Source organism: Salvelinus namaycush, chromosome 3 (genome assembly GCF_016432855.1).
Source record: "Salvelinus namaycush isolate Seneca chromosome 3, SaNama_1.0, whole genome shotgun sequence".
Classification (NCBI taxonomy): Eukaryota; Metazoa; Chordata; class Actinopteri; order Salmoniformes; family Salmonidae; genus Salvelinus; species Salvelinus namaycush.
Genome location: NC_052309.1, coordinates 47,107,671 through 47,126,731, shown reverse-complemented (window position 1 = coordinate 47,126,731; position 19,061 = coordinate 47,107,671). Strand labels below are relative to the sequence as shown.

General features: G+C 41.1%; 2 protein-coding genes across 3 annotated transcripts; one reads left to right on the top strand and one right to left on the bottom strand.

Moving 5' to 3' along the window:
* Positions 1–10: 10 nt before the first annotated feature.
* Positions 11–8,317, bottom strand: ccdc83 (coiled-coil domain containing 83). The gene is made up of 10 exons (XM_038989013.1): positions 8,005–8,317; positions 7,241–7,325; positions 6,761–6,929; positions 6,438–6,605; positions 6,079–6,170; positions 5,943–6,011; positions 5,172–5,293; positions 4,777–4,847; positions 1,969–2,156; positions 11–286 (listed from the first exon to the last, which is right to left on the bottom strand). Exons 1-10 carry the CDS (start codon positions 8,064–8,066, stop codon positions 101–103), a joined length of 1,212 nt encoding a protein of 403 aa, XP_038844941.1. The 5' UTR covers positions 8,067–8,317; the 3' UTR covers positions 11–100.
* Positions 8,318–11,215: 2,898 nt separating this feature from the next.
* Positions 11,216–17,660, top strand: crebzf (CREB/ATF bZIP transcription factor). Of its 2 annotated transcripts, XR_005473766.1 has the most exons (3): positions 11,216–11,467; positions 15,557–16,692; positions 17,192–17,660. XR_005473766.1 is itself a non-coding variant. In XM_038977682.1 (2 exons), exon 2 carries the CDS (start codon positions 15,622–15,624, stop codon positions 16,417–16,419), a length of 798 nt encoding a protein of 265 aa, XP_038833610.1. In that variant the 5' UTR covers positions 11,216–11,467; positions 15,557–15,621; the 3' UTR covers positions 16,420–17,660. The 2 variants fall into 2 exon arrangements, 1 of the variants encoding a protein (XP_038833610.1); XM_038977682.1 differs by having other exon boundaries at positions 15,557–17,660.
* The last annotated feature ends 1,401 nt before the right edge of the window (positions 17,661–19,061 follow it).

The following is a 19,061-nucleotide window of genomic DNA, read 5'->3' as shown; positions in this document are numbered from 1 at the left end:
GTAGTATCATTGCAGGTTTAATGGTAATACATGTCTCTGATCCCAACATGAGGCCAATGCTAGATTTTACAAAAGTGTGTGTATTAGTGCTTGGGCCTGGCTACTTGAACCTCTTGTGGATGATGCGGGCAGTGAGGGGCCAGTCTTCGGGAGCCTGGAGCATCCCTGGAGCTGAGGAGGAGCCTTCAAAGCCGGGGGTCTCGGATGGCACAGGGTGCAGGGGAAGGGCCTGGCCCACCACAGTCAGCAGCTTCATCTCCAGAGGGCCCAGGTGCATGTCTCCCTGCTGGCCAGCACAGAGAGGGGGAAGGGAGTAGTCCCATATAAGAGATGCATCCTGTTTGGCCCAAGATTTCCCATCGCAACAAGGAGAGAGATTGTTACTCTCAGATCCCTAAGTTGTCTCGATTGCATCCACTGCCAAGAGGTGGCACAGAGGCGGATAATCCCTAAGGCGCTCTCTCTCGCACCCTTTCTTCACTCAAACCTCTATCCCTGGTTTTTTCAAATATTTTTTAGGAGGATTCAATACCTTCTGAATCTAAAACGAATGGCATCTGTTAAAAGGATAGCCAAGTTCAATGTCACATTCATGACTTTGTTTAGCACCTTACTGAAATCATGTTCTCTTCAACACTGTGGTAAAATGAAATTCCCAATTGAATCAGGTGGGCACATGGTTTGGATACAGATTATTGCTGTGATTTAGCAGCGGGCATAAGGAACACCCAAGCCACACACTGCTGTAATATTTATAATGAACAAAAATATAAATGCAACATGAAAAATTTACTGAGTTACAGTTCATATGAGGAAATTAGTCAATTGAAATAAATTAATCAGGCCCTAATCTATGGATTTCACATGACTGGTAATACAGATATGCATCCATTGGTCACAGATACCTTTAATAAAAAAAAAAAGGGCCTCAGGATCTCACCATGGTATTTTTGTGCATTCAAATTGCCAGCGATAAAATGCAATTGTGTTCGTTTTCTGTAGCTTATGCCTGCCCATATAACCCCGCCGCCATCATGGGGCACTCTGTTCACAACGTTGACATCAGCAAACCGCTCGCCCACACAACGCCATACACGTGGTCTGCGGTTGTGAGGCCGGTTGGACATACTGCCAAATTATCTAAAACGACGTTTGAGGCGGCTTATGGTAGAGAAATTAACATTCAATGCTCTGGTGGACATTCCAGCAGTCAGCATGTCAATTACACACTTCCTCAAAACTTGAGACATCTGTGGCATTGTGTTAAGTGACAAAACTGCACATTTTTAAAGTAGCCTTTTACTGTGCCAAGAACAAGGTTCACCTGTAATTATCATGCTGTTTAGTCAGCTTCTTGATATGCCACACCTGTCAGGTGGATGGATTATCTTGGCAAAGGAGAAATGCTCACTAACAGGAATGTAAACATTTGAGAGAAAAGGTGTTTGTGCATATGGAACATTTCTGGGATCTTTTATTTCAGCTCATAAAACATGGGACCCACACTTTACATGTTGCTTTTATAGTTTTGTTCAGTGTAGCTACGAGCTCTTGCTTGTGCTGTCGCTCAGCTGAGGCTGACCTATATATCTATCGACAGATGACGATGGAGGCTGCCAGTACAGCTTTATCTTTCTACTGAACTTTGGCAGCTAAGAAACAAAAATGTGTTGGACCATGTTTTTGCTTTCTATTCGACCTGAGCCACCCTCAAATGGAAGAACTATCGGCCAAAGGTGAATGCCACGTAGAGACAACTGCTGTAAACAGAGCTTATACCCTTGGTCGAGGGAAGCTGAGTTGAATTGTGTTATAAGATGCCTCTTTTAATGTCGGCACAGATGGAGAAAAGGAGTCGAGGAAACCACATTTGATTATTGAGATATGCCCATAGACGTATAGAGATTCAGTTCTATTTCAACTCTAACGGATGTGTTGAATCCGAGAATAGCCTGAGATGGGTCTTACCTGCAGGTAGGTCTGGTTGCCGTACAGAAGCACACTGAGGTCCTGAAGGGGGTCCTCTGTTGGCCTGTAGGCTACCTCACTGCAGCTGCCGCTTGTTTCATCCCTCTCCAACTCTTTGGCCTGCTTTTGAGCCCGCCATGCTTCCGTTGCTGGGTGGAGGGGAGGTACGGGGCTGCTGCTTACCCCGTCTGGTGGGAATCATGAAAATCATTAGAAATTGGGAGGGGGGGTTAAAATGACTACAGTGATTTACTGAAAGATAAAAGCCTGTACAGTATCCAATATGGAGGAAATTTGGATAGGGTTAGGGGTGAAAAGAATTAGCTCAGTAAAAGAAAATGCCACATTCCAAGAGAGGAACGTGCTGGTAGCCATTGTTAGTTTAAGTTTTTATCTTGAGTTGAGCTGAGAGGACATGCCGTCTTAGACGGAAATGAGTGTTGCCATGTTGCCAAATAGTCTTGGGAAGGGAGCTGTGACTCAGTGGCTTCCTGTGCCCGGGCGGGCCTCCCATTAGAGTTAGACGATACTGATCACAGCACCCTTCTCAGTGGCACACTGGTGCCCACTTAGTGGAAGATTGTTTTACTAACCAATCATCAAAGGAAAGTCGTCGTCTCCGAAAACATTTAATCGTAGATCGAAAATGATCAGGTATGTCTATTTCTACTTGCTTCCCATTTCATGTGAAATTGTGCATTTTTCTATTATTTTATTTCTCTTTTTTTTCTCTGCATTGTTGCGACGGTCCCATAAGTAAGCATTTCAGTTAGTCTACACTTGTTGCTTTCAAAGCATGTGACAAATAAATAAATAAATTTGTCAGACGATTGTGATAATTGACATTTGTAAGTGGCAATAACAGATGATTAAGAAACGTGAGTATTTCAGAAAGGCTAACATATTTAGATTTGTGATATATGCTTGTCAATACAGTCTAAGGCAGCAACTGTTGCACAAACTCCAAAAGTGACAAGGAATCACTACTCTGTCCCTCTTGTGGTCTTCCCTGCTTCTAGTCAAGGAGCTGCACTACTGGCAACACTGGACAAATGTCATCACTTGTCAGCAATAAAAATGTATCAATAGTTTCAATTTGAAAGACATCCTAGACCTAGGATCTACACTGCAGGACCGAGAACTATCTCTGCAGTGCCGTTCCAGCTTTGGTTCGCCTGCTAAACAGTTGAAGATAGCTGTGTTTGTATATTATGGTGTTTTGTTAATTTGTATTTAATAATGTCATTAAGTTGTAGTTTCAATTCAGCTTGTTGCTGACATTTGTACAAGGATGTCAAATAAAAAATACAGTTGATCATCATCATAACCTGATGGTTGGCCACAGTCCATGAAGTGCTTTGAAAGGCTGGTCATGGCTCACGGCTCACATCAACACCATTATCCCAGAAACCCTAGACCCACTCCAACAGATCCACAGATGATGCAATCTCTATTGCACTCCACACTGCCCTTTCCCACCTGGACAAAACGAACACCTATGTGAGAATGCTATTCATTGACTACAGCTCAGCGTTCAACACCATAGTGCCCTCAAAGCTCATCAATACGCTCAGGACCTTGGGACTAAACACCTCCCTCTGGAACTGGATCCTGGACTTCCTGACGGGCCGCTCCCAGGTGGTAAGGGTAGGTAACAACACATCCGCCACGCTGATCCTCAACACGGGCCCCTCAGGGTTGCGTGCTCAGTCCCCTCCTGTACTTCTTGTTCACTCATGACTGCACGGCCAGGCACGACTCCAACACCATCATTAAGTTTGCCGACGACACAACAGTGGTAGGCCTGATCAACGACGAGACCGCCTATAGGGAGGAGGTCAAAAACCTGGCCGTGTAGTGCCAGGACAACAACCTCTCCCTCCACGTCATCAAGACAAAGGAGATGATTGTGGACTACAGAAAAAAGAGGACGGAGCTCGCCCCCATTCTCATCGACGGGGCTGCAGTGGAGCAGGTTGAGAGCTTCAAGTTCCTTGGTGTCCACATCACCAACAAACTAACATGGTCCAAGCACACCAAGACAGTCGTGAAGAGGGCACGACAAAACCTATTCCCCCTCAGGAGACTGAAAAGATTTGGCATGGGTACTCAGATCCTCAAAAAGTTCTACAGCTGCACCATCGAGGGCATCCTGAAGGGTTGCATCACTGCCTGGTATAGCAACTGCTCGGCCTCCGACCGCAAGGCACTACAGAGGGTAGTGCGAACAGCCCTGAACATCACTGGTGCCAAGCTTCCTGCCATCCAGGACCTCTATACCAGACGGTGTCAGAGGAAGGCCCTAAAAATTGTCAGACTCCAGCCACCTTAGTCATAGACTGTTCGCTCTGCTACTGCACGGCAAGCAGTACCGGAGTGCCAAGTCTAGGTCCAAGAGGCTTCTAAACAGCTTCTACCCCCAAGCCATAAGACTCCTGAACAACTAATCAAATGGCTACCCAGACTATTTGCATTGCACCCCCAACCCCCCCCCAATCCTTACACCGCTGCTACTCTCTGTTATCATCTGTACATAGTCACTTTAATAACTCAACCTACATGTACATATAACCTCAACTAACCGGTGCTCCCCGCACTGTACCGGTACCCCCCTGTATATAGTCTCGCTATTGTTATTTTACTGCAGCTCTTTAATTACTTGTTACTCTTGTTTGTTATTCTTATCTGTACTTTTTAAAACTGCATTGTTGGTTAGGGGCTCGTAAGTAAGCATTTCCCTGTAAGGTCTACAACGGTTCTATTCGGCGCATGTGACAAAAAATGTTTTATTTGATTTGAGAGCGTTACTCTTCATAATGGTCTCCTGTACTGTGGAGTCAGAGGGTCCCAGTCCTGCCGCCTGAGTCAGGAAGACGTTTCTGTGGACAGGAGAGCAGAGATGGGTGAGACCACAGATGGAAAGCAAGGAGAGTGCCGTTTTACCACAGGTGAGTGGATTAATAGAATAGCATTGCATATAATTGATTGCCGGGTCCCAGATCTGTTTGGGCTGTCTTGCCTAAAAATGGCATGACAAAGACCATAGGAGTTGGCTATGAAACACAAACTGATCTGGGACCAGGCTGTCCAGCTTAATTCAGTAACATTGACATGTCATGTCACACAATGTGACAGTGAAATCAGGGCAAATGGCCATCTACAGTATATGAATGTGGGTGAAGAGTTATGTTGAAGTGAGGGACCTAGAGATGTGTAGGTCCTCCAGGCGACGCTCAAACAGTTGACTCATGTGCTCAAGATTCTCCTCCTCCAGTTGTTGGACGGCCAATGCTGTAATGGATACCTCTCTTGTGTAAATAGCAAGCTGTGGGGTATTCCAGAAAGCAGGATTATTAAATTAGCCAACTAAATTTGATAAACAGCCACACAAACTTGATTTTCTGGTTGATTAAGAGAACTTGTATATTGGTTGTTGCTGTTCAGTCAATTATACCTTGTCAATTTTAAATCTATATTTCTCAAAAACATGAAATTATTTTGGACAGTTAGCTGGCTAACTTATACTCATGAATCCATCTTTCTGTTACAGACGCCTGGAGCAAGGGGATGTGCTTTCTGATCATGTCTGGTAACACTTTATTCAACAACCAAAGAACATCCAGCCAACGTGACAACTGTGGAAAGCATTGGAGTCAACATGGGCCAGCATCCCTGTGGAACGCTTTCGACACCTTGTAGAGTCCATGCCCTGTTGAATTGAGGCTGTTCTGGGGGGGACTACATTTTAAGTGTTGCGTGTTCTTAAAGTTTTGTACAGTGTATACTGTGTAACAATAGGGTCACACAAACAAAAACCCAATTGGTACCATATTATTATGGTATGTAATGATGGGTCTTACTGTGCTTTCTTATGCTTTCTTTTAGAACAAATCATGATGACTACCAGATTATGAACTGTAAAATAAAGCAAACCTAATGTGCTGTTTATATTTTCAACCACACATACGCCATACCTCTCTCTTCAGCCACTCATTTTCTTTGATCTCCTGTCGGCTGTGCTTGTCAAGGTGTTTGATGGCCCTCTGAGGAAAAAGTGTGTTATCATCAAAACTCAAGTAATCTGTTCTGCTGATGTGCCTTATGTCTTACCTCTGTAGCTAGCTGTTTTTTTTCATCTATGAGATGCACTGTCTTCTTGTCAATTTCATTGAAAGTTACATCAAGAGAGCGCTGAATATTGTCTGTAGAAGTAAGAGACACGGTCAAGGAAAAGCTGTGAGGACATCTGTCTCTCTCTGTCTTGTAAATTAATTGACTTTTGTTTTTGTAAATATTATTTCTTTGATTAAATCATTTTGAGGTTCAATCTCGCTTCGCAAGAAAAGTTTTCCTAAAACCAGTTACTGGTTTGTATAGGGTTACAGGGGTCCGAATAAGAGTTGACTTCCCAGAAAATATAGGCCTAGTTATCCATCCCTTATAGGAGCCAAGCCTGTGAGTGCATGTACCTGCCATCTCCTGAAACTCCTTCTGCATCTGAGCCAGCTCGGCCTCCAGGTGCTGGATCTGCTGCTGGTGCTCTTGGCTTCCGGTCATCTTATACTCCTGCCTGATTTGCCTCTCGGCCTGCAAGACGAGCACGTCCTCCTCCAGGCGGCTGACTTCAGCGCGCAGCTCTCTCACGCACAGGGACAAACTATTTGTATTCATGTTACATTAATATTGCACATTCATAATATTCCAGGTGGGGAGTACCGGTGGATGGTAAAAACAGTTATTGACAGGTAGCTTTATGATTATGTTATATCGTATTGGAGAGCCGAGAGACTACCTGCCAGTTCTTTCTCCTGGCTGCGGACTAGCTCCAAGTTCTCCTGCAGAGCTTGCTCCACCTGCTCTTTGTTGATCACCTCTCTCTGCTCCAGCTTACTCTCCTGTTCTTTAGCCTGCTTCCGCAAGACCTTTATGTGCCCCAACTGCTCCTCTTTCAACTGCTCCCTCTGTGAGCACAAAACACTTAATCATTTTATAGTGCATATTCTCTCACTCAAGGAGTCTGTAGGTAGTCTAGTCAATGACCTTAGGGCAAAAACCCAAATGTGCACCTAGCACTCCACAGCTGATTCAAATAACCAACACATCATCAAGCTTTGATTATTTGAATCCACTGTGTGTGTGGGGGGGGGAGGACCGTGTTTGGGGAAACTTTGTCCTAAACTAATAAAACTGTTGCAAAATAAAACTACTGATGTTTTGGGGAATGGAAAATGAATACAGACCCTGTGAATTCACAATTGCTTAATGTTCTCACCAATTCTGTGTATCTTTGCTTCTTTGTCTCGAGTTGACTGACCTCCTCCTGGCACTCATGTATTTCCTTTCTCTTAACTTGGAGCCTAAATACAACACACAAGTAAGTCATAGTCTGGGAATGTGTGGTTTGAGTCAATGTCAAAAAGCTGGCACTTTCAATTTCTGTTGCTCAAAACGTTAAGGTCTATCAAGCTAGAGAGGCTTAATGTTTCTGTCTATTTCAAAGGTTATGTGTCTAGCTATGATCAATTAAAGGAGAGCCGCACACTAGGGGCTCAGATGCAATAATTGAATAACCTAATAACCAACGTTTCGACAGACAAGCTGTCTTCATCAGGGTATAACGAAACGTTGGTTATTACGTTATTGCGTCTGAGCTCCTTGAGTGTGCGGCACTCCTTTAATTTTACAAGTGTTCTCCGATAGCCAGCACCTCGCCTAAATAGGTGTGCGTTTCTTTTTCCTCTAGATTATTATGTATCTAGCTATAACATACCTCGTGAATTTCTGCATCATTCTATATAGCTAGCTAGTTGAATGAATGGATCATAAAAAAAGTAGGCTTTACATGTACGGCTTTTCAATTCAGATCGCAGCTAGCTTGGTAAACTGACAAGCAAATCTAGCTAGCTAACCAAACTGTGTCGCTTACTAGCTAGCTAACGTTAGTTCACTGACTTTAGAGAGTGATATTTGCAATAAACCAGCGTTGCAACATTGGTTTAGTTTATTAGCTAATAAGGTTAATAAAACAGTGCTTACTGAAAATTGATAAAGGCCTCCGCCAACGTAGTCTTGTCTTCATCGGATGACTTCTTACCCATGTTGGCTAGCTAAAACTTCACAAAACAGCTGATGATTGTTTGACAGAGATGTCTGCGTTCCCCTATTTCCATGGAAACCCCACATTATAGATCGACTCAACCTTGCCCCCCAGCTTCAAGAAAGTGAACTGTGGGCCTATTCGGGCAGTTCCTGCATGTTGGTCGTCACTAGGTACCGCAGCTACAGTCATAAACTCATTCTATTTCTACAATTTATCTTCTTAAAATGTGATTTTAAACTTTAACCATAACCGTAATCACACTGCTAACCCTAACCTTAAATTATGACCAAAAAGCAAATGTTTGTTTTCATGACTTTTTACAATATGCCAATTTGACTTTGTGGAAGCCCAACTTTTTTTGCCCATGACACCATTTTGATATCTAAAAATTCTCGCACCCCAACCATGTGAAAAAAATGATGTAATTAATAGTCTGTTTACTTTTTTATTTAGGGCTATGCAATGGCAACCCGTCTTTCATGGCAGAGGGGGCAGTGCCCCACCTGTTTTGAGCCCCACATTTTTAGCCCCCCCAAAAAATAGATATATATTTTTTAATGGGGGTGGGGCTTGCCTGTTTTGCATGTTATTTTGGCATTAATACATGTCACATATCAGTTTGCAAACAATGTAACAATATATATATATATATACAGTTGAAGTCAGACGTTTACATACACCTTAGCCAAATACATTTCAACTCAGTTTTTCACAATTTCTGACATTTAATCCAAGTAAAAATTCCCTGTCTAGGTCAGTTAGGATCACCACTTTACTTTAAGAATGTGAAATGTCAGAATAATAGTTGAGAGAATGATTTATTTCAGCTTTTATTTCTTTCATCACATTCCCAGTGGGTCAGAAGTTTACATACACTCAATTAGTATTTGGTAGCATTGCCTTTAAATTGTTTAACTTGGGTCAAACGTTTTGGGTAGCCTTCCACAAGCTTCCCACAATAAGTTGGGTGAATTTTGGCCCGTTCCTCCTGACAGAGCTGGTGTAACTGAGTCAGGTTTCTAGGCCTCCTTGCTCGCACACGCTTTTTCAGTTCTGCCCACAAATTTTCTATAGGATTGAGGTCAGGGCTTTGTGATGGTCTAATAACTTGACTTTATTGTCCTTAAGCCATTTTGCCACAACTTTGGAAGTATGCTTGGGGTCATTGTCCATTTGGAAGACCCATTTGCAACCAAGCTTTAACTTCCTGACTGATGTCTTGAGATGTTGCTTAAATATTTCCGCATAATTCTACTTCCTCATGATGCAATCTATTTTGTGAAGTGCACCAGTCCCTCCTGCAGAAAAGCATCCCTACAACAGGATGCTGCCACCCCCGTGCTTCACGGTTGGGATGGTGTTCTTCGGGCTTGCAAGCCTCCCCCTTTTTCCTTAAAACATAACGATGGTCATTATGGCCAAACAGTTCTATTTTTGTTTCATCAGACCAGAGGACATTTCTCCAAAAAGTACAATATTTTTCCCCATGTGCAGTTGCAAACCATAGTCGTTTCTTTTAAAGTCGGTTTTGGAGCAGTGAGTTCTTCCTTGCTGAGCGGCCTTTCAGGTTATGTCGATATAGGACTCATTTTACTGTGGATATAGATAATTCTGTACCTGTTTCCTCCAGCATCTTCACAACGTCCTATGCTGTTGTTCTGGGATTGATTTGCACTTTTCACACCAAAGTACGTTAATCTCTCGGAGACAGAATGCGTCTCCTTCCTGAGCGGTATGATGGCTGCGTGGCATGCAGGTTTTCTTGTCATGGTCCTTAATTTATAAACACATTTTTTCTCCACACAGATATTATATATGGAATAATCGGGATATATTGTATAAAAATACTTCTTTGTTTTTGGAATATTGGTTCCGAAATAATATCCTATTGGTGAGCCAACTGGTAAATGCAGAGGGTCTTTTACTCAGTTATAAGGAATTCTTATCACTTTACACAGGGGTGTCAAACTCATTCCACGGAGGGCCTAGTGTCTGCAGGTTTTTGGTTTTTCCTTTCAATAAAGCCCTAGACAACCAGGTGTGGGGAGTTCCTAACTAATTAGTGATGTTAATTCATCAATCAAGTACAAGGGAGGAGCGAAAACCCGCAGACACTCGGCCCCCCGTGGAATGAGTTTGACACCTGTGCTTTACAAGGTCCCTGTAACACCTAAAGATTCTGCAATTGTTTTAGACTCCATTCCCTCAGGTGTTGCTCTGTTATTCAGGAACGTGTCAAGACCTGACCCTCAGAGCCTACCTTCTATTGACCCTGTTGACTCATCAGTAGGAAAGATTTGTTTCTCTTTTGGTCCATTCAACAACAGAGCGATACGAACCTTGTTTCAGCAGGATGTTGTATCTATACCTTATGTCATGCCTTATTGGAATGGATTTATTGATAATATCTGTTGGAAAAAAGTTTGGATGTTGCCACACACATACCTACTTGTTAACAAAATTAAGGAAGTTTCCTTTAAAATTATTCATAAATATTATCCTGCCAACCACTATATGAAGAAGTTTAAGGAAAACATCAACTCAAATTGCTCCTTTTGTAATGACCACCCAGAAACAGTGTTGCATCTTTTTTGGCATTGTATACATGTAAGAAAACTGTGGCAAGACATCAGTAGATTTAGAATTGAACACATTTATGAAGATTTTACACTATTGTGGAGAGATGTACTGCTTGGATTCTTTACATATGATAAAAATAAGCTGAAACATTTTTATGTAATTTCATTATTCTTTTGGCCAAATTTCATATACACAAATGTAAATTTACTAACAAAAAAACACATTTTCTTACCCTACAAAAATAAATGTAACTGTATTTTAAGACAGTTAAATACTCTAACAAAAAAGCTGTTAGAATTGTAAGTGTATGTATGTCCCTTAAAGGTCCTTGTGTAATTGTAATGTGATATTGTACCCCCTAGCTCGATTGTCCATTATATATAATCTATATATACGTGTGTTCCCTTATGTACTTTCTGTATTGATTTGTTGTTAATAAAAAAATAAATAATAATAATAATAATAATAAAGAGGCCCAAGTTCCCGAGTTGGAATTCTGAGTTGGATGAAAGTTCAAAACGACTTTTCCCAGTCGGAGCTCGGTTTGTTTTCGAGTTACCAGTTGTCGTGAAAGCATGAAGTCGCACACTTCAGAGTTGTTTTGGACGCGTCATAAATACTAACTGCATGGCGCCTCAGTGTTAACGTTCTGAATTTCCACCGATGAGTCGCCATCTTTTGTACGTTTCGAAGTTCTATCAGTTTGTGTGGTCAGTAAGTTTACCGACTTTCAAACAACATTTTAGATTTTCCTACAAGAACCTGAAGAATACTGCAAACAAATAGATACAATCTGATCTACTTAAAGCTTGACGGACGGTAAGTGTGTGGTTATATTACTTAAATGCCGTGTCAGACATTGTGCGCAATGCCAATGGCTGTCTAAGTAACGCTAACCTGTTACGACTCAAGTAAAGGTTGGTCAGATTCTGTGCTAGGTATGCTTTACACTACTCAGATTTAAGTGTAGCTAGCTACCTAACGCTAGCAAGGCTAATGTCTTTAGGCCTAGTTAGTTAGCTTGTCAACATATTTGTTGGAACATCCTAGCAATCCATGCAAGTACTCATGTGATAATTGAGATAATGCTAACGTTACTAAGTAGTTGGTGTTTTCGCCAACGTAATTTTTATTTAAAGTTAGCTAGCTATGTTAATGAGGTAACCCACCACAGCCATAAACCCAGCCCATTTCAGCGATGTATCATCTTAAAATCGGATTTTAAATGTAACCACACTGCTATAGTAACCTTAAATTAAGACCAAAAAGCAAATAGTTTAACGATATACTATATCCATTGACTGATGGTAACTCGTGACAACCCTTTACATGGGGATACTTAGACAATTGTTCTAAACTTCCATGACTTAAGTTAGTTGCATGGGGTTCGTTTGAATTAAGAACATGCACCATTATTAAATGAAATGCATGTGTTGCTCCGTGAAGCACTTAATCAAATGTGTACGCTGCCATCTTGTCCATTTCAAATATTTTCATTGACAGGGCGCACACATTGTTGGTTTACTTCATGGCCCAAAACATTTTATATAATTTAGTAACGGAGCATTTTCTAAATTCAATCGAACCCCATGCAACTATACATGGACGTTTATGGGTGTTATGTCTTCCTAGTCGGGAATTGAGGAAGTATCGCCAAGTTAAGGTTAGTCAAATTCTTAGCTGTGTATTGCTAAGGCAAACACCCAAAACTGGGCCCCAGGACCGAATTTGTGATATTCTACCTACTGTGGTAGCGTTCCAAACACTTAAAAGACACACTGTATCCCCTCATCCCTCAAATTAAGTGGACACTTCTGATGACGTATCATGAAGTCTGACGAGTATACACTTGCAGTGTGAGGAAGGAATTACTTTTTAAATGGACCGCCCTTGCCCGGAAATGCGTTAATCCCGCGATGATTGTATTTTCAGCCACCGGTACCTTGCACTATATGCGCAACAGTCCATTATGATTGCATGTTTACTTACATTGTCTATATACTTATTAATATATGCCTACTGTTTAATAACTAGCAAATGAATTAGCTAACTAACTTTAGCCTGCCTAGCTGGAACTTCTGAAGGAAAATGTTTGTATTTCAAAAATGTCCAAAAGCTAACCAAACAAAAACATAATTACTTTTACTAGACGTGTTTGAGCTGTCATGTGCATTAGTAGCACAATTTCTAATTTATTTACATTCGTTTTTTACTTACACTTGTATGTTGACTTCTCCATATTGCCGTTGACGTTTTAGGTTTTGTGTGACTTTTCTTAGCGGATGTACAATCATCGCAAATTGAATTATGGGGTGTTTCAGGCCCTGAAGTGAACATAATTGTACACTCGCAATCACGATCAAAAACAAGGGCTGAGGGGCTTACGTTGTGAACTTCCCTTGTTTGGATCGACATCCAAGATGGTGACGGGTATTCCCCCTAGGGCATAAGGCCAGGGTAAGTGGACGAGGGTGTATATTTTATTAGTTTGAAACGCAGCCTGTGTATTGCGGTATGGAATCATTCCCAAATCACTGTGTAGCTACTTTTGGCGTCTAGATGCAGCCTGCTTTGAACAGCGGCACAAGAAATGTTTATATAAAACAGCCTTTCATTTTTTTCGACAAAGACCCTCACAGCTACAGTGGTGGAAAAAGTACCCAATTGTTATAAACGCAGTAAAAAAAATAAACGTGCTCTCACTGTGAACTGCGTTTATTTTCAGCAAACCTTAAATAAAATGTGTACTTTTTTTGTATGAATAGAACAATATTCAACAACTGAGACACACACTGACCAAGTTCCACAGACATGTGACTAACAGAAATGGAATAATGTGTCCTTGAACAAAGGGGTGGTCAAAAGTAACAGTCAGTATCTGGTGGCTACCAGCTGCATTAAGTACTGCAGTGCATCTCCTCTTCATGGACTTCACCAGATTTGCCAGTTCTTTCTGTGAGATGTTACTCCACTCTTCCACCAAGGCACCTGCAAGTTCCCGGCCATTTCTGGGGGGAATGGCCCTAGCCCTCACCCTCCGATCCAACAGGTCCCAGGCATGCTCAATGAGATTGAGATCCGGGCTCTTCGCTGGCCATGGCAGAACACTGACATTACTGTCTTCCAGGAAATCACACACAGAATGAGCAGTATGGCTGGTGGCATTGTCATGCTGGAGGGTCATGTCAGGATGAGCCTGAAGGAAGGGTACCACATGAGGCAGGAGGATTTCTTCCCTGTAACGCACAGCGTTGAGATTGCCTGCAATGACAACGAGCTCAGTCCGATGATGCTGTGACACACCGCCCCAGACAATGACGGACCCTCCACCTCCAAGTCGATTCTGCTCCGGAGTACAGGCCTCGGTGTAACGCTCATTCCTTTGACGATTATCGCGAATCCGACCATCTCCCCTGGTGAGACAAAACCGTGACTCGTCAGTGAAGAGCACTTTTTACCAGTCCTGAATGGTCCAGCGACGGTGGGTTTCTGTCCATAGGCGACGTTGTTGCCGGTGATGTCTGGTGAGGACCTGCCTTACAACAGGCCTACAAGCCATCAGTCCAGCCTCTCTCAGCCTATTGCGGACAGTCTGAGCACTGATGGAGGGATTAAGCGTTCCTGGTGTAACTCGGGCAGTTGTTGTTGCCATCCTGTCCCGCAGGTGTGATGTTCAGGTGTACCGATCCTGTGCAGGTGTTGTTACACGTGGTCTGCCACTGCGAGGATGATCAGCTGTCCGTCCTGTCTCCCTGTAGCGCTGTCTTAGGCGTCTCACAGTACGGACATTGCAATTTATTGCCCTGGCAACATCTGCGGTCCTCATGCCTCCTTGCAGCATGCCTAAGGCACGTTCACACAGATGAGCAGGGACCCTGGGCATCTTTCTTTTGGTGTTTGGTGTGACTCAGTAGAAAGGCCTCTTTAGTGTCCTAAGTTTTCAAACTGTGACCATATTTGCCTACCGTCTGTAAGCTGTTAGTGTCTTAACGACCGTTCCACAGGTACATGTTTTAATTGTTTATGGTTCATTGAACAAGCATGGGATTTTTTTTTAAACCCTTTACAATGAAGATCTGTGAAGTTACTTGAATTTTTACGAATTCTTTGAACGACAGGGTCCTGAAAAAGGGAAGTTTCTTTTTGAATGAGTTTACTTGAGTAAAAGTATAGATACCTTTTTTAATAAAGTTATTCAAGTAAGTTAGTCACTCAGTAAAATATTACTTGAGTAAAATGATTGATTTCTAAATATCAAAAGTAAATGTAATTGCTAAAATATACTTTAGTAGTAAGTTAAGTGTGTGAATTAGCAGGACAGGAAAATGGTCTAAGCGTTCAAACTGTAACGAGTACTTTTGGGTGTCAGGGAAAAGGAGTAAAGTATATTATTTTCTTTAGGAATGTAGTAAAGTAATACATTTTTTGGACAACTTTTAAAGTACAGATACCCCCCAAAAATAGTTAAGTAGTACTTTTAAGTGTCTTTACACTACTGCACAGATTTGACGAGGACAACTTATTCACTAGGGATGGTAATTTTAGCTAGCAAACGTTAGCTTATATTTATCAGGAGCATGTTCTTTAGAACCTAACTAGTTAGCGAAGGCAAGCCTTGCCACAAACAGACATAGCAATAAAGAACACATTACTAACTAGATACAAAAATGTTGCATCACAAGAACCTGATTTTATATTTGGTAAAGGAAACGTGCATGGCCTCAAGACAGAAGGCCCTTCCAAATGGGGATTGAGATAATGGAGGGAATCTGAAGAATAGGCGTAACTTACTCACTGAATGCTCAAATATTTATTTCATTGCTAATCTGTTGAGACCCAACAGATTCTTTAGACCGACCTAATTAAAAACAATGTTACTAATCAATGTCCTTTTGTGTATCCTCACAGAAAATCTATGCAGAGTCCAGATTGGAGCGGAAATACATTTGTGGTCCCCGTCGTCAAAAGCTAAAATGATCACCAGACGAAGAGGTCATTCAGACAACACCGATGTGGAGGTGCAGATCTCAAATTGTCCTTTTGAAATTGAAGTCCCTGACTTTGTTGAAACTATACATTTTAAAACGAGTCCCTATGAAGACATGAGCTCAGAGAATGGGGATAGTACAGTTGGATTAGAGCTTGATGGTTTATTTGGAATCGACAAGTTAAACTGGACATTTGAGAAGGACGCAGTCTCCCCTCTTTTCGACATTGGATTGACCGAATTAGGTGTGGGTGACACAACAGATCAAGATTTTGGAATCAACGCGTCCAGGACGCCATCGCCAGAAGGAATGTCTGCTGGTCAGAAAAGGAAGTGGAGAGAGAACCCGTCTGGGCGCATGATCAACAAGAACGCCATCGCTGCAAGAATGAATCGTCTGAAAAAGAAGGAATACGTCAATGGGCTGGAGAATAAAGTCGGGTCTCTGTCGTCAGAAAACCACATACTTAAACAGGAGAACGTCCAATTGAATAAGAGGGTGGAAGAGTTGGAAGATGAGTCGAGGTACCTGAGAGCTGTGTTGGCCAACGAGAGTATGTTAGCCCAGCTGTTGTCAAGGCTGAGCGGTGTGAACGGCATGAAATTATCTTCCTCACTTTTCCAGGAGTCCAACAAGAACGAAGACCATGATTATGCCTTGCCTAGGAAACTTGTGAAGATGGAGACTTCTGGTGGCATCTGTCTGCACGTGGACAAGAACCACGTCTCAGTGGAGTTCTGCATGAAGTGTGCAGAGAGTGCAAGCTCATCACTCAAAATGTAGGGTCAAGTACTTTTATCTGTTTTCAGATGTTGAGACTGAACCTGCTTTAACTTCAGAGTAAAAAAAAATATCAGGGGAATTTATGAACACTTAAAACTGTTTTGAGATCATTACTTAAGAAATGTTGAATGAGCATTTGTGAAATCTTATGAAACCAATGATATAAGAACTCGTTACTCGTTAAACCTTGTTGCCAGTTTTCTTCTAGGTGATGATTGTTCAACCATGCTGGATGAATGGGTTACAGAACATCCCTGTCTGCTTGGCTCCATGGTAAGGATCTCTTAACAAGAAAAGCTGATTTGATACCTTCTCGGATGTTTATCAAGGTTATTTCAAGTTTTAAAATAACTTTAGGTATAGTATACACTGGAACATATGTTTCTCTGTTAGTTTGAGTTGAGTAATTACTTCAATTTGTTCAATTTATATTCAACTTTTCTTTTATTAAGCTCTGTGCATTAAGAATTTAACCTGTAAATATACAAATTTAACTGATTTCACGCCCAAATATAAAGAAATGGGGCCTTTTTGAATTTAGCAGTCAAGTTTTATTGGAATTGAAGAAAAAATAAATGGAGTACGGTGATGTTTCACAAAGAGTTTAATCGTAGAATATTATTAGTTCATATTGGCTCTAACCAGAATGGGGAAGAAACAACACATATAGTTGGTTACCACGGTTTGGTTAGAAATGGTCTCTTTGTGAAACATTACTATTCTGCTGAAGGATGTTTTTATTTAGCGGCCCTATTTTTCTTTATTGCTAAAGTGGATTCTGCTGTCGGGGAAGCTGAAGAGGCGGAACCCGCTGCTGCCAACTTGGCCTGTTATTTTTTTTTGAAGGTAGTATAACAAATAGTGTAAGTGACTACATTTTACCAGTATCCCACCACACCTTTGAAAAAATGAGTGAATTAAGAATTTTGTGGATGACAAGTGTTCCACTACCTATTGCATTGACAATATCAGAGGTCGTATAATAGTTTCTTCACAAGTTTAACTTGACTTGTGTTGACACTTTTGAATGTAACCCAGTTGTAAAAGTATATTTTGTTATTGATGTGGTGATCCTGATAGTTTATACAACATTGGTGAAGTCCATTTCTGAGTCAGTATGTCTTGAAGAATTATGTATAATACAAGATTTTGTGCCAAAATCTCTAAACGAGAGAACAATGTTTCAGGAAGATTGATATTGATAAAGTAATTGACAATAAATCTTATTTTGATTATACATGCTTCAGTTATGTATTTTGTCTTGAATGTTGCTGTATGTCATTGATATTAACCTTTATTTTTTCTTTTCAAACAGCAAGCTTTTTCTGCAGACAGAGCTATCAATTCCTCAACAAAATGGGGGGGGGGGGAGGAGGAATTGGTAATGGTTCCCAAACACGTGAGGCTTCATTTGAGTGGAGAGCTCAAAGCATATTGTATGTGCATACACCTACTAGTCTGGTGTACTTGTTTTTAACATAATGCTGCTGCATTTAGGTTTAATGTAATAGTTTACTCTTAAATTGGCTTCAGGTGTTTTCAGACCTCAAAATAAGTCTGACTGAAGAAGTTCATGTCCAGCTATATGCCTGAAACACAAATTAATAGATAAGACAGGTGCTGTTCAAAATGATAAATATAAGTAATTTTGGATAGCACTTATCTTTCCCATTTAATTTTGAGTTGTGGCATATAGTAGGATTTACACACCTGGTAGCGTAGGCCATTGACTCTTTTTGACAGACCATTTGAGGTCTGAATGTCCAACAAATAATGTAAGGAACTGTCACTCGTACGTTTGTCGAGCTGGATGGCATGGCAGTGAATATATTTAATGTGAAGTATCCACAAGGCTTTACTTGGCATTTTGTATCTGAAAAATAAATTGCTAGCTAAATACACATTAACTTTGTTAAAGGTACAATCCATAATTAATTTTTTCAGCCAAATGGCAGACCCAAATACTTGGTTTGATATAAAGCTGAAGGATGGGTTGGAGAAATGTTATGTAACCACCTTTAAATGAATAGATGAAGCTATGCAAGAAAGGACTGATAGTACATGAGATCAAAATCATAGTTTACAAATACTATGTTTTAAATGTTTTAAACAACCTTATATTTTGGGCAACACAGTTGTACTAAGCTCATTGGGCATTATAAGTTATATTCTTCCAAGTATCACTGGGTATATATTGATGTGTGTGTGTGTCCCAAAATCACAGGTATACGTTGCATGCAAGGCCACTTATTTGGGCATGCAAACTAAAGTTTTTTTTAATGAAAACTATGGCATATTTAGCCAGAGAAGCATCTATGGTGTAAATGTCTGTTTATAAACACTATAGCTTCAAAATATGCTCTAAACTATCATTTTCACGTGGACAGCTCCTATGAATTTTGAGTGGTTACATTTCAGAAGCCCTGTGATCCCGCACCCTTTTTGCAAACCAAGTGGTGGGGCTGCTGTTGACTGAATATGTGTAGTGCCTTTTAAAGGATAAGTTTGGTATTTAAGAACAAAGTTAAATGGTGTCTCGCACTGAAAGTGCAATGTGTTATTTGGTTTTCTTTAAAACAGCCACTTTAAACTTTTAGCCATTGCTAACCAAAAGTCAATGGGGGTGATGGTGGTTTTCCCCC

What these genes read in the sequence shown, in the direction of transcription:
- ccdc83 (XM_038989013.1), bottom strand. Translation starts at nt 8,066, where the DNA reads ATGGGTAAGAAGTCATCCGATGAAGACAAGACTACGTTGGCGGAGGCC. An exon ending in ATGAGTGGCTGAAGAGAGAG is followed by an intron (nt 5,294 to 5,942) that starts GTATGGCGTATG and finishes AATACCCCACAG; the next exon opens with CTTGCTATTTACACAAGAGA. An exon ending in GCAACCAGACCTACCTGCAG is followed by an intron (nt 287 to 1,968) that starts GTAAGACCCATC and finishes TGTGCTGGCCAG; the next exon opens with CAGGGAGACATGCACCTGGG.
- crebzf (XM_038977682.1), top strand. Translation starts at nt 15,622, where the DNA reads ATGATCACCAGACGAAGAGGTCATTCAGACAACACCGATGTGGAGGTG.